Source organism: Salvelinus namaycush, chromosome 1 (assembly GCF_016432855.1).
Source record: "Salvelinus namaycush isolate Seneca chromosome 1, SaNama_1.0, whole genome shotgun sequence".
Classification (NCBI taxonomy): domain Eukaryota; kingdom Metazoa; phylum Chordata; class Actinopteri; order Salmoniformes; family Salmonidae; genus Salvelinus; species Salvelinus namaycush.
In genome coordinates, this window is record NC_052307.1 from 41,543,877 (window position 1) to 41,558,510 (window position 14,634).

The following is a 14,634-nucleotide window of genomic DNA, read 5'->3' on the forward strand; positions in this document are numbered from 1 at the left end:
ACAAACCTTATCAAAACATATAGGCCTATGGGCTAGGCAACATGATGCATGTGACTACAGTATGATTTGAAAAAGTCGCACTGGGCCTCATTCACAAGTAATAATATTCTCACCATTCAGACTATTGTCAATTTAATGTTGTCTTTATATATACTAAATAATATGTGCGGAATTAGTTTTGATTTAGAATGGGCCGTTATCATGCACCTGTCGGAACAAGGGCAGGGGGAAAAAGACGTAATCCGTATGCACTTGAATAGCAAATGGAGGACGCTTTTCCCGCGGTTCCTTTTTCATGCCAGCCAGGTAGGCTACTCCGGTTGTAAAGAAAAGCAATGTGCTTAATATATGGAAAGTTGAGAAATAAATATAGTAGGCCTATAGAATGCTGATGGGATCCTCTTTTTAATAGAGGCCGTCAAATCTGTTTTCTCACGCAATTGCATAGCATAGCCTATAGAAATGTTGCGCAACAGGAGCACGTATTTTATTCCATGTATCAACCAGCTATGAGGAGCTGGCTCTCGCTGCGCTACAGGTGACCCTATTCCGCTCAAACTCTGACTGCCAGGGCTCTCGTGAAGTGTTTGATTTGATTTTCAATAGCATTTGCATTGATGTCAGAGTCATTAGAGGGACAATAGAGCGCTGAGTACCGGGCATTAGAGACTGGCCATTAGCAAGTTTGGTAGGCTACTAATGAGCATCAGAGGCATCAGAGAGCAGTTTTGGAGAAACCTAATTACTATGACTCAACGGTTCGATGCGTTCCATACCAGGTCACTTTATATCAAATCAAATGTAATTTTATTTGTCACATACACATATTTACCAGATGTTATTGCGGGTGTAGCGAAATGCTTGTGTTCCAAGCTCCAACACGACTCTGATTTCTCTTCATTACGCACAAGTCTTTCACCTTATACACAGAAGATCTCTGTTAAACATAGAATCAATATGTTTTTCTGTCTTTCTGTGACTGCCGATAGTGGACAACAAATACAATGTTACCAATGTCTTTGCATTGTTACACACAAGCGAATGATAAAATTATGCTTCAAATGAAAACCCGAGATGACTGCATCACGGTTTTCATTCAATTTCCTTTTATTTGGCTCTATCATTTTATCATCAATATATTTCATGATGTGTAGCCTACCGTGCACAATGAGCACAAATCTTAATTGAGTGCATTATTATAAGATATGCATTAGAATAAGCCGCCTCCATATTTGCAGCCATAGGTGATATCTCTCTAGGAGCAGATCCGTCGGCAGTATTGTGGAATAATTATAAAGTTAAGGTAAGATTTGAATGGAGAAAGCAGATCCGAGAGCAGCACTGCCTTTCTTTCGATCCTTTCAGTATCGACACGCCTCAACGATGCACTTAGCGAACGTTCTCTCTGCGTGGTGTTTTGGGAAACACGTTACATTTTCGGGCCTCTGTAGGAAAGATGCATCATTAAAACACTCGTAAGCCTAAATTCCATTGCTATCGGGAAACTGGGCCCAGCTCTGTTATCCAAAGAGCACTGTTCGAATGTCAAGAGCGGTAGGATTTGTGTGGAGTTTTCCTCCACTGCCTCTCACTGGCATGTTTTCATTAAGGGACATAACAGTGTCAAGTACATTCTCACATCTTGTTTGAAGTCTCAGAGAGAGAAAGAAAGATAGAGAGGGAGGGATGGATGGATGGATGGAAGAGGATAGGAGGAAGAGAGGAGGAAAGAGAGAAGAGGGATGCTTTTGCCCCAGCATTTTTCCCACAATATTTATTCCAATAAACGGACATTGTTTTTCCTTCCACTATAGAACAGACCAGAGCCTTCTATCTGAATAAATAGAAGCTTCTGGAACACTTTCAGAAAGCTTAGACAGACTCTAGAATGGAAGTGGTCTGAGCTGCAGAACAACCACTGAGTTGCAGTCATAGACAAAAAAAATTTAGCCCTCTTTGTGTTTACATACATCATTGGTTGCAGTTACATTCACTCTCAGATCGCTCAGATAGATTCCATAAAATGAGAAAAAGTAGAATTCCATGGTGTTTTACCCCAACCTGTAAACCCAAAGGTCATGCTGTTCTTAAACCCTGTAGAGCAGGGGTTGGAAACCCTGTTCCTGGAGTGCCCTAGGTACTGCAGGATTTTGTTCCAACTAGGCACCACACCTGACCAACTGAGCTAATTGATCAGTTCAGTGATTGACTAAATTCAACACACTTGGTCTTCCAGATCGGTTAAATCAAAAACATGAAGTGCCTTCGTCACTCCAGGACCAGGGTTGCTTACCCGTGCTGTAGAGGAAGCAAGAAGGCTCCTTACCTTGCCACAAATTACAGAAGCAAGAAGGAAGGAAGGAAAGAGGGGAGGAAGAGATTAAGAGAAAGAAGACAATGGGTCATATTGGTTAATACCCATTAAGATGGTCACTTACATTCCTGTAAATAGCAGGCCCTACAGGAAGAAGCAAGGATGGAGGCTGATTTGTAAAAACCTTTGCCTGTCTGTCTGTCTTGTGCCACTCTGTATATGTCTGTCTGTCTTGTACCTGCCTGTCCATCTTGTGCCAGTCTGTAAGCATCCTGATGAAGGCATCAAGCCAGAATCATTTTGGTTTTTCATAAGAAGAAACATTTCAGTGAACTTCTATTTGCCTCTTGGGAGGCTAACTGTATCCTGTGGATCCTGTGCGTCTGTCTCTGTCTCTCTAGTGGAGGAGGAGTAGATCTAATGTGGAGAGACAGACAGGTCAGTATGAAGTTGCAATATTTGATCAGTCTTGTGGAGACAGTGGGAAGTGGAGAGGACAGCAAAGCTGATTGCATCAGCTCTATCCCTACGCTATAAACATTATATACATTAAATTGAATAGTTAGCCAATGCTAGTATTGCTGAACATACAGTACAGTAACTAACAATAAAATGTACTTAGAAGACTGATAGAATCTTTCCCTACACTAGACTGTGTAGTGGTTATTCTATAGCATTTGTATTCATCAATTGTGGTGCAATTACACACTCAACTACTGGCAAACTATCATCCTTCTGTTGTTATGTCATACACAAACTTTGGATCGTTACAGATATAAAAACTATTTTTCATGAGAAGCCCCAACCTTGCATCTTTCACTGTGTTAACCACACGTCATATCCCTGTAACCCCCTGTGTTAGAATGCATGCACCAGTCCAGTGCCCCATGCAGCATTCATCGACAGCACATGGGCCGTGCCATCCTTAAAATGACGGGGGTAAACTTTCCAGTGTTATTAACAGAGAAAAATTTAGGAAAGAGGTAGAGCAGGGGAACAAGGAAGGAAATAGAGGTATTACATGAAAAGAGGCAAATGAAGATGGGATTGAAGCTGTATGGAATGGTGTGTTAGAAGGAAAATTAATGAGAGAGAAAGAGAGATCAGAAAGGGAGAAGAAGGACGGGTCTTGTTGGGTCAGGCATGCTCCACTGTGCTGCTATGTGCAGTGAAGGAATGGAGAGATGGAGCAGGAGAGGAGGAATAGCATGTGAGTGGAGAGAAAGAGGCCAGGTGGCCAACGAGGTGTGGCGATGGAAGTGGCATGCTCTGAACACCCATGCTAGGAGGAAAGGAGAGGACGAGAAGAGAAAAGAGGGAGGGAGTGAGGAGGGTAGCACCCCCAGGTGTGCCGGGCTACCTTGTTCCACCAGCCCAGTGGTGGAGCCCGCTGCCGCGGATGCAGCTGCCGCAGCGGCAGTGATACTGATTGGAGCGGTGGAGCGACAGCCGACTGTTTGTGTCCCACACACACAGTCGCCACAGAGAAAGCGGGGGGGAATAGTAGAGAGAAGGGAAGAGGAGAGGAGGAAGTTTGAGGGATAGAGGGAAGAGGGCAGAGAAGTAAGGAAGAAATGGAGAGAGGGAAACAAATATGGTTCATTAGTCCAAAAGAGAGGCGGATTAATAGAGCACGCAGAGAAACACAATCCAACACAATATCTTCCTGACACAGAAGACATAAGTTGTCCAAGTTCTCCCAATGTAGGTTATTTTCTTCTACACTGTACACATCACTACCACCAACACACTAAAATAAAGCATCAACGGAGTTCATTGCGAAGTGACTATTAGGAGTGAACACAGCTAGTGATACATCTAACACCATCATCTAATACCTGACTGGAACAGTTCATAAGGGTTAGAAGGAGATGTCAAGGATACTGAAGCCTTTATCTTTCACTTCTCTTGTCGGCCCCTCTCTCTTTCCATCCCTTCTAACACCCCCTCCCATCTCGCCTCTCATTCTCTCTTTCACATCCTACTCTATCTCTTAAGCCTTCTCCACCCTCTCCCTTATCTACAGATGTAGGATCTTAATTTGAGCCAGTTTGCTACAGCGGGAAAATAATCCCGCAGCAACCGGGAATGTGAATTATTAATGTGTACTATACTTAATGGACATTTTTGTAGTGGTTGATGCATTTTTCGTAATGGAAAATCAAAGTTGAAATTACAAACTTCAGAAGCCTTTTTAAACCTCAAATACACTACACGTTTTACATTTCCTGCAATGCGGGAAAGTTCTCCAGCAACAGGGTAATCAAATTAAGATCCTACATCTGTATCTCCCCCTTTCTCTCGTCTCTCCTTTTCACTCACATCTCCCTTTCCCTCATCCATCATTCTTCCTCTCCTCATCCATCATTCTTCCTCTCCTCTTTCTACCTTATCCATCAACCCGTCTCCCCTTGCTCTCCCCCATCCGTCTCTCTGTCTCTCATATCCACCTCTTCTCTGTGATTCATCCCTGGATGACCTAACTCTAAATAATGGCTCCTCTTCCTGAGGAGATGAGGGTGTTGGAGTGGGGATGCGGCACACGGGTGTGTGTGTGCTTGTGTCTGTTGGTGCTTGTGTGCGTGTGGATAAAGCCGGGGGAGGACCTCAGATCATTTTACAATTTAAGGCCTGCTGTTACGATCAGAGTGACAGTTCATGTTCACTGAAGCACCAACCTCCCAGACAGACAGACCGACCGACCGACACGCTGCTGATTGTGTAGCATATGAAAATGAGTTATATACTGTTGAAAATGCACATATTTGCTACTGGACTCAACTTCTCATCTCCGAATAGCTGCCACATTGTGTGCATCTTGTCAGTGGCCTTTTACCCCTTGACTTTAGGGAGGGTTAGCTGATTCTGACTCTGTGCCTAAGGGCAACTTCTAGCCAGAGCCCCACACCCTTGCGGGTTCCACACGAAGTAAAGAGTAGGTGTGTGTGTTGACGCAACACTTACCAGAGAAGTTCCGTGAAACCAGCATAGCCGTGAGAACGGCCCCCTGAGAGAGGAGAAGAAGAGAGGAAAGGGTAGGGAAGGAGAAAAGAGGAGAGGTGGTCAACCCAAGACTGCTTTGATATGACAGAGTCACTTCAGATTATAATATTGTGCAAATCTTTTCCATTCATTTGAGATTCAGGCATATAGCTAGTTACAAGTTTTAATGACAGTGAGATGCCTTTCTTACATGCTCTAAACCCAACAATGCAGTAATCAATATCAATGTAGCTAAATAGCTACAAAACAGGCTGTAGCTATAGCTGTAGAACAAGTGGCATGGAATCGTCTTGACTTAAGAAAACTTTTGAGGTCTGAAAACCACTCACAAATGAATTGAAACAGACACAGAATACCAAAGTCATCCACTGACCTTGAGTTTCCTCCTGGCGTTGAATTTCTTCAGGCACTCCACGGTCTCCTGTCTGTGCATCATGGATGCCACTGTAGAACGTTGCTGTGTGTGAGAGAGACAGAGAGAGAGAGAGACAGAGAGAGACAGGGGGATAAAGAGAGAGACAGACAGAAAGAGATAAAGAGACAGGGGGATAAAGAGAGAGACAGACAGAAAGAGAGAAAAGAGATAAATAGAGAGAGAGAGAGAGAGAAAAGAAACAGGGAATGTAAGTCACATGAGTCAAAAGTCACGGAGACTTAGTTAAATCTTTGCGCCTTTGTGTGTATGTATATGAGTGGGTGTTTATCTCTCCTTGATATATTACAATACATAGTGACATGTGTACTTACGCAGACCCATGGGTGTTTGAGGGCCTCCTGGGCGGTGATCCTCTTGGCAGGGTTGATGGTCAACATCTGGTTAATCAGGTTCTTAGCCTCTGGAGTGACTGTGTCCCACTCTGGGGAGGGAAACTACACACAGGCACACACACACACACACACACACACACACACACACACACACACACACACACACACACACACACACACACACACACACACACACACACACACACACACACACACACACAAACACACACAAACACAGACACACACCCTGGCTTGATCAGGTTCTAGGCTTCTGGACATTTGTCTATATAATACTATATCATTGAAAAGTATTACAGTGGTAATCAATACAATTCTATCAGCAATGTTTCAAATTTTCCACTGCTCTGAACAGGTCCCAGGTGAGTGCACTCGCTGGCCAATCAATTACATTGAATGATCAATTATATAACTAAGTACCAGGCAGAAGAGAAAGCCAGCAGACACACAGCCAGCGTAATACCCTTAGTAAATATACTGGGTACTCCTCTCCATATAAGACTGTGTTTATAGATGTGGTGTAAAAGTGTGCTATCGCACCATCCTTACTAAGATAATGTATGTCCCATATAAATAATGTATTCACAAATAAATATATAACATTGGGATGTGACGACAAATTGTCCGCAAGCGATCTGGGACAATGTGTCTTTTAATAATAGGTTTTGGGGTGTTAAACGTCATCGTAGCTCAATGACAATCTCCATGACATTCTTTCCTAAAATGGGACTAGTGTGCTCAAGGTACTGTAGGCACTTTCTCGCTCCTCTAAACTATTAATGAGGTGATTTAGTTACTTCTAAAAAAGAAACGGGGGAAGAGATAGAACGGAGACGCTGCAGGGAAGAGAGTGGACGACCGAAATAGGGAGAGGGTAAAATGAGTAAGATGAGGTGTACAAAAAGAGAGGAAAAGAAAAAGAGCGAAAGAAAGAGAGAACAGGAGAGAACAGGTGAGAACAGGAGAGAACAGGAGAGCAAACAGAGAGCAGTGTGGCAGTTAGAAAGTTAAGAAGTAGAGGGGAGTGAGGAGAGGAAAGGACAAAGAAAGAGAGGAGGACATGACGAAAGGAACGGAGAAAAGGAATCGAGTGAGGGGATGAGGAGAATAGAGAAAATGGAGAGGAGACAAGAGAAGATAGGAGAGGACAGCAGGTAGCAATGGAGAGGAGAGCAGGCCTAGTCCAATCTTGTATAACTCACATCGTATGCCCCGGCTTTAATCTGTTGGTACAGTTTGTGCTGGTCCTCGTCCCAGAAGGGAGGGTAGCCCACCAGCAGGATATACAGGATCACCCCTGAGAAAGAGAGACAGAGAGAGCGTGAGAGACAGAGAACGCAAGAGAGAGAGAGCGAGATTGAAAACGAGAGAGAGAGTGAAACACACAGATGGAGAAAAACACAGAATCAGCATTTTTTTATTAATATTTACTTTGCTTTTGTGTCCAAGCATTTGTGTCTGGGTGTGAAGGTATACATGTGTGTATAATTTCTGTGTGTGCATGTTTCTGTGTGCCAAAAAGAGTGTGTGTGTGTGTGTGCGTGTAAATGTGTGAGATGCTCACCGCAGGCCCAGATGTCCACAGGTTTGCCATATGCCTCCTTTCTCAGAACCTCAGGGGACAGGTATCCCGGTGTGCCAGCAAATCCTGCAGCACGACAATACACACACACAAACAAACACACAAATACAAACAACTCCTCACTCCAAGCTTAGCACCGTCACCCCTAGTGGGATGAATAAAGGTTGGAAACATGTTGGTGTAGAACCACAGATCTAGGGTCAGAACGTACCAAACCAGGCTTGCTGATCCCCCTGTACCTCGATGGCCAGGCCAAAGTCAGCCAGCTTGACGGCAGCATTCTTGCATTTGCTGGCCAGGAGCAGGTTCTCTGGCTAGGGGGAGGAGAGGGGCGCTAAGGTTACCCCTGCTTTGAACTATAAGAGAAAGGAGAAGGGGGAGAGACGGAAGACAGACAGACATCCAAACACTCTTGTGGTGTTTGTAACAGTGGATGGCCACCCAGTTTATTTACACACATACACAAACAGTAACAGAAAAAACACATAGATGTACCACATGAAAACACACACACCGGAACACCTATAGTTTGCTGTGGTTTAGGGTATATTGGTTTGGGCTGTGGTGTGGGGAGCTGGTGGTGCCACCCCTCTCCTCTCTCCTCTCTCTCTGTCCCAGATAGAGCAGCCTCATTACTCTCTGTCAGAGGGGGACTCTAATAAAGGGCTGCTATCCCCACTGGCCCCTTCTCTCTCTCTCTCTCTCTCTCTCTCTGCAAGGCTACTGTGCTGTAGACCTACTGTAGCCTAACATCACTCTACATAATAGAAATGTGTCACCCTATTCCCTTGCCTTAGTTCCCATTGCTCGGATGTTTGCAGATCTGAAGGGACTGGATAGGTATAAAGGATGACTTCTGGCATATTTACTTCACCTAGATAGTTTGTATGATAGAGAGTGAGGCACTATCTAGCTCAGACACACATTATCTGTTACTTCCCTTGCAAACACACGCCTGTAGCGAGTGTGTGAGGTATAAACACTGTGTTTAACAGTGTCACTGCTGACCCTGCATTGCAGCCTGTCTTCCTCCTTATGTCTCATTATTACACAACCCCCACTCTTCTCCCGCATCCCTCCTCTCTCTACCTCTCTTCCTAACTTGTTTGGAGCCGTAATAATACTGACTGTGCATTTTATTTTTTACCTTTATTTAACTAGGCAAGTCAGTGAAGAACAACTTCTTATTTTCAATGATGGCCTTGGAACAGTGGGTTAACTGCCTTGTTCAGGGGCTGAATGACAGATTTTTACCTTGTCAGCTTGGGGATCCAAACTTGCAACCTTTCGGTTACTAGTCCAACGCTCTAACCACTAGGCTACCCGCCACCCCAAATGTGGCAATCACAACAAAACTTGGGCTCTGCGCTGCTCGGAAGCAGAGGAGAGAGAGAGAACAGAAGGAGAGAGAGAGAAAGACCTCAAAAGAGAGAGAGGAGGAGGAAGAGTGAAAAAGAGAGTGAAAGAGAGACAGGGAAAGAGATAGAAGAGAGCGAGAGAAAGAGAGCGAGAGAGTGAAGGGAGAGATAGAGAGAAACAGCAAAAGAGAGAGCGAAGGAGAGGAAGAGAGAGAAAGAGAGTGAGGGCAAGAGAGAACGAACGAGAGAGGAACTGTAATCCTGAGGCGGTTACCTTACTTGGTGTCATCTCCCCCTCAGCCACATCATATGATTCAGGGTTTACTCATTTGTATGGAGAAAATTAAAACTTGTCAACACTGCAAGCACTAGGATAATCCCTGCTATGATTGTGGGTGGAATTTAGATTAACTACACGCTTCCAATAAATAGATTTCAATATCCAAACACACAATGTCCAGGCCACGCGCACAAACACACAGAAATTCACCACGCACAGACAGACAGACACAGAGACAGACAAACATCTTTCTCTGCACATCGCATAATAGCAGCCCTCTGCAGCAACACACAAATCTAGGTCCTTCCCGCCCTCCCTCCTTCCCTCCACACACACACACACACACACAATAAAGTGGGTTAGGTGAGGGAATGCGAGTGTGAGAGATTGCTGCGCTGGAGAGTAGTGAGGGCCTGTGTGTGGGTGTCTGGGATGGAACGATTCCCAGCTCTCTCTCTCTTTCTCTTTCTCCCTCTCTCTTTCTCCATCTTTCCTTTCGCATGAGCAGAGTGGGAGCTGTTGCAACATTCCAGACATGGCTCTATTTGCTCAGATTCCTTCTGAGGGAGTGGAGGAGAGGAGAGAGAGACGAGATGCAGCCAGACAGACAGACGGGCAGACAGGCCTCCATTGAAATGGCACTCCAATTGTGAAACCAGAGTAATTAATTAATTAATTAAGTAAGTAATTTAGCCTAATTTCTCTGTTTTGGGACTTTAGAAGAAACATATCAACAGAACAGTGTGCCTTCTTTGTAGTCGTGCTTTAATTTTCACACAAATCAATTATTCTGTTTGGTGGTCCCAACTTGATTTGTTATTTTGCTGATTCGCGCTTCCAAGACGGGAGTGTTCTTCTCGCCACTCAGATACTCTCAGAGGTTGTCCTCAGTCATATCACACTATGACCTACTGGGTGAACCGCCCCAGTACTGCGGACTGTAACCTGATAGGTGTGGCCGCTAAATAAAGAAATAGCCACAACAGTTCTGATAAACACAACACTACTTCAAGAGGAATGCTGCCACAGCCTGGGGGCCTGGACATGCCACTGGCATTAGCATAAAGGGCAATTCCATGGAATCCAACATGAATTTACATTGGGATGCAGTCGCTACCACAAGTCTCACAAAACTCAATTTTGGATGAGACTGACTTTTATGTCCAAAATGATCCTATTTACACTTTGTAGTCAATATTGAGAGTAGAATAAATGTTTATGACTCATATCGACGCCACATAGGCTGTTTTCTAAATGAGAAGTTGTTTTTTTAAGGATAGTTGCTCTTTAACTATTTCCATTAAACATTTCACAAAAAAATATTTCCTTGAAGAACAGTGCAGATGCAAAGTTTGGTAACAGAATTGTGTTGTTTTCTGTTTGTGCCGTAATTCTGACACCATCTGCACTGTTCAAGTAAATGTGTTTTTTGTCAAATAAAATAAAATATGGCGGAAATTGTTCAAAGTAGTCCTTGTGCCAAGAGTTCTATGGTTTATTTAACTTTGCAATCATTGGTTTTAATTTTAAATACATTTTTAAGTGAAAAATCTGAGTCTCAGCATCACTCTGTTACTGTGGAATTGCCCATAGACTACAGCGGCAGACTAGCATCATGCAAAACAACGTATAGCTATAATAATAATAATAATAATAATAATATAATAATAGTTATAATGACACACAAGCTTGCTCACAGACCCCCAAGCATACACACAGACACACAGGATAGGACAGAACAGGAAAAGACTGCCCTGACCGCAAGCCAATCACAGTAGACTCAGTAAACGGCAACTGCTTCTGTTGCAGTAGTTTCATCTATAAATACAGTCTCACTGGAAGCTATACAACTCCATTGGAAGCACCATAGAGACAAATAAATTGGACAAAGCGATTGCCATTTAGAAATCCGTAGGCTATTGGGAAACAGAATAACACGGGGCTCATTTTAATACAGCAGCCTAGGCTGAAGAGTAGGAGAAACAAACCCTGTTCCAAGAGAGGGCTGGCATAGTACAGCACAGCATAGCATAGTTTAGCAAAGCATAGCAGAGCCATCAGTCAGCTAGCGTAACAAGCACGCATATTGGCATTCTCCACAGACTAGGAGAGGTGCTGTTTCAACAAGAGGACAGGAAAGAAAGGGTCTGCATTTGGCAAGGGTTAAAGCTGCTGTTTCAACAACAGGAGAGAGATAGGGGAGCAGCATTTGGCATGACACAACCAGATAGGCCAAAGGTCACAGAACACATGGTGCAGAGAGAGACGGTGCTAAAGTAGGTGGAGAATCTGACCTGACTGCTTTTGATTGCTTTTTAATATGCAAACTAATGGGTAGGGCTGACAAGCTACAGCATAACAGAAGAGACAAAATCCTTATCTAAAGCTACAATCCAAACAGTGATGCTGGAAAATGTCACTTACACCAACACACAAATAGAGGATAGACACACCTATACACACACTGGACACACGCTGAAGGGGCAACAGTTACCCACACGCACACATACACATTGGACACACACAGGAGACAACATACAGACAGTAAGGTGATACCTGTCACTCACCTTCAGGTCTCGGTGCACCACGCCCATTTGATGGCAGTGTAGCACCGCCTCCAGGATCTGCTGGATGCAATGACTGCATGCAAACACCAGGGGGCGCATGTTAGTCTGAAGAGCATTGCTACATTCCCGTGCAAAGACCAGGGGATGGGGGGGGGGGGGGGGGGGGACTTCTATCACACAGACACACCTTCTTGCGGCCTCATCCAACCCATGGCCAAGTTAATCGTCCAATGGTTTGGCAATAAGAGCGACCAATTATCTAAAAGATTAGCTACCAATTAGGTGACCAATAATCTAAAAGAATTGTATAGATGTGAGCAATATGGTGGTGCCTTGAGGATTGGAGTTCCCACCATATAACTGGTCTTCACCCATCCAATTAATTAAAGATCAATGGTCAACTTTCAAGTAAAAAGGAGAAGTCAACATCAAATGTATGATGATTTTATGAAAAGGTATGAGAATTTATGAACATGTATCTGTGTTTGAAGGAGACAGATATATGGTAGGAGGCCAGGTACATGTGTGCATAGATAGGTATCATTTATATTATCATGATCCAACACAGGGAGGTGTGCTGCTGCATGCACACACGTGTTGGGTTGGAGGGGCTGTGTGAGAGAGAGGGAGTGTGTTGAGATGCAGGAGTGTGTGTGTGTGTGTGTGTGTGTGTGCGTGCGTGCATGTACATGTGCGTACGCATGTGTTTTTGGGGGGACAGGGAGGGTAAAAAAGGTTCAGTGGTTGGTTAGGTTCTTTGTCTGTCAAGCAAAATGCCAAATAAAAGTAAAAACTACTTAATTCTAAGAGCAAACTCTAAGTTAAACGATCTGCAGTGTGTAGTTATTTCAATCTATTGATGCAATATACTTATCTAGCAGTGACATCTGCAGAAGATGTGTGTTGAAATAGACTGCAGTAAATCATTATTTGTGTCTAAAATATACAGTACATAGAATATTGACTTTTCAGTATGCAGTTAAGAAATCATATACTGTCTATGAGATATAATGACACCAAGTGAGAGAGAGAGAGAAAGAGAGAGAGGAGAGAGAAAGAAAGAAGAGGAGAAGAAGAGAGCAAAAAGAGAGAGGAATATTAGAGCTTAAACAAGGGAGAAATAGAGTTTGAGAAAGAGAGAGAGGGAAGGAGAGAGATGATATTATGGGAGTGTCTTGGTGTGAGCTAGCTAGCTGATTGACTCCGGCTTGGACCGGCCTGGCAGTAAAGTTCAGGGCTATATATTACGATCCCTAGTCTTCACCAAATGAATAAACACTAGCGAGGTCACATCCGCAGGCAGCACAGTGTGTGTGTCAAATCTAATTTTATTTGGTCACATACACGTGTTTAGCAGATGTTAATGCGAGTGTAGGGGGGAGGGGTGTGTGTGTATCTATGCACATAGACAAAGATATCTACCTACAGTTGAAGTCGGAAGTTACCATACACTTAGGTTGGAGTAATTAAAACTTGTTTTTCAACCGCTCCACAAATTTCTTGTTAACAAACTATAGTTTTGGCAAGTCGGTTAGGACATCTACTTTGTGCATGACACAAGTAATTTTTCCAACAATTGTTTACAGACAGATTATTTCACTTATAATTCACTGTATCACAATTCCAGTGGGTCAGAAGTTTACACACACTAAGTTGACTGTGCCTTTAAACAGCTTGGAAAATTCCAGCAAATGATGTCATGGCTTTAAAAGCTTCTGATAGGCTAATTGACATAATTTGAGTCAATTGGAGGTTTACCTGTGGATGCATTTCAAGGCCTACCTTCAAACTCAGTGCCTCTTTGCTTGACATCATGGGAAAATCTAAATAAATCAGCCAAGACCTCAGAAAAAAAATTGTAGACCTCCACAAGTCTGGTTCATCCCTGGGAGCAATTTACAAATGCCTGAAGGTACCACGTTCATCTGTACAAACAATACTACGCAAGTATAAACACCATGGGACCACACAGCCGTCATACAGTGCAAATCAATCCCAGAACAACAGCAAAGGACTTTGTGAAGATGCTGGAGGAAACAGGTACAAAAGTATCTATATCCACAGTAAAACGAGTCCTATATCGACATAACCTGAAAGGCCGCTCAGCAAAGAAGAAGCCACTGCTCCAAAACCGCCATAAAAAAGCCAGACTACGGTTTGCAACTGCACATGGGGACAAAGATCGTACTTTTTGGAGAAATGTCCTCTGGTCTGATGAAACAAAAATAGAACAGTTTGGCCAAAATGACCATCGTTATGTTTGGAGTAAAAAGGGGGAGGCTTGCAAGCCAAAGAACACCATCCCAACCGTGAAGCACGAGGGTGGCAGCATCATGTTGTGGGGGTGCTTTGCTGCAGGAGGGACTGGTGCACTTCACAAAATAGATGGCATCATGAGGGAGGAAAATGATGTGGATATATTGAAGCAACATCTCAAGACACCAGTCAGGAAGTTAAAGCTTGGTCACAAATGGGTCTTCCAAATGGACAATGACCCCAAGCATACTTCCAAAGTTGTGGCAAAATGGCTTAAGGACAACAAAGTCAAGGTATTGGAGTGGCCATCACAAAGCCCTGACCTCAATCCCAGAGAAAATTTGTGGGCAAAACTGAAAAAGTTGGTGCGAGCAAGGAGGCCTACAAACCTGACTCAGTTACACCAGCTCTGTCAGGAGGAATGGGCCAAAATCCACCCAACTTATTGTGGGAAGCTTGTGGAAGGCTACCCGAAACGTTTGACAATT

At 43.7% G+C, this 14,634-nt stretch overlaps 1 protein-coding gene across 1 annotated transcript in view; it reads right to left on the reverse strand.

Annotated features, from left to right (window-relative positions):
* The window catches only part of camk2b1 (calcium/calmodulin-dependent protein kinase (CaM kinase) II beta 1), an 84,198-nt gene that overhangs the window by 27,569 nt on the left and 41,995 nt on the right, over window positions 1-14,634 (reverse strand). Inside the window, exons 6-13 of the mRNA XM_038988570.1 lie at window positions 11,891-11,963; window positions 7,897-7,999; window positions 7,668-7,751; window positions 7,306-7,400; window positions 6,065-6,187; window positions 5,691-5,774; window positions 5,279-5,321; window positions 3,675-3,767 (exon numbers count right to left, since the gene is read on the reverse strand). Of these exons, the coding sequence (XP_038844498.1) occupies window positions 3,675-3,767; window positions 5,279-5,321; window positions 5,691-5,774; window positions 6,065-6,187; window positions 7,306-7,400; window positions 7,668-7,751; window positions 7,897-7,999; window positions 11,891-11,963 (698 nt within the window). The remainder of the gene's footprint in view (window positions 1-3,674; window positions 3,768-5,278; window positions 5,322-5,690; window positions 5,775-6,064; window positions 6,188-7,305; window positions 7,401-7,667; window positions 7,752-7,896; window positions 8,000-11,890; window positions 11,964-14,634) is intronic.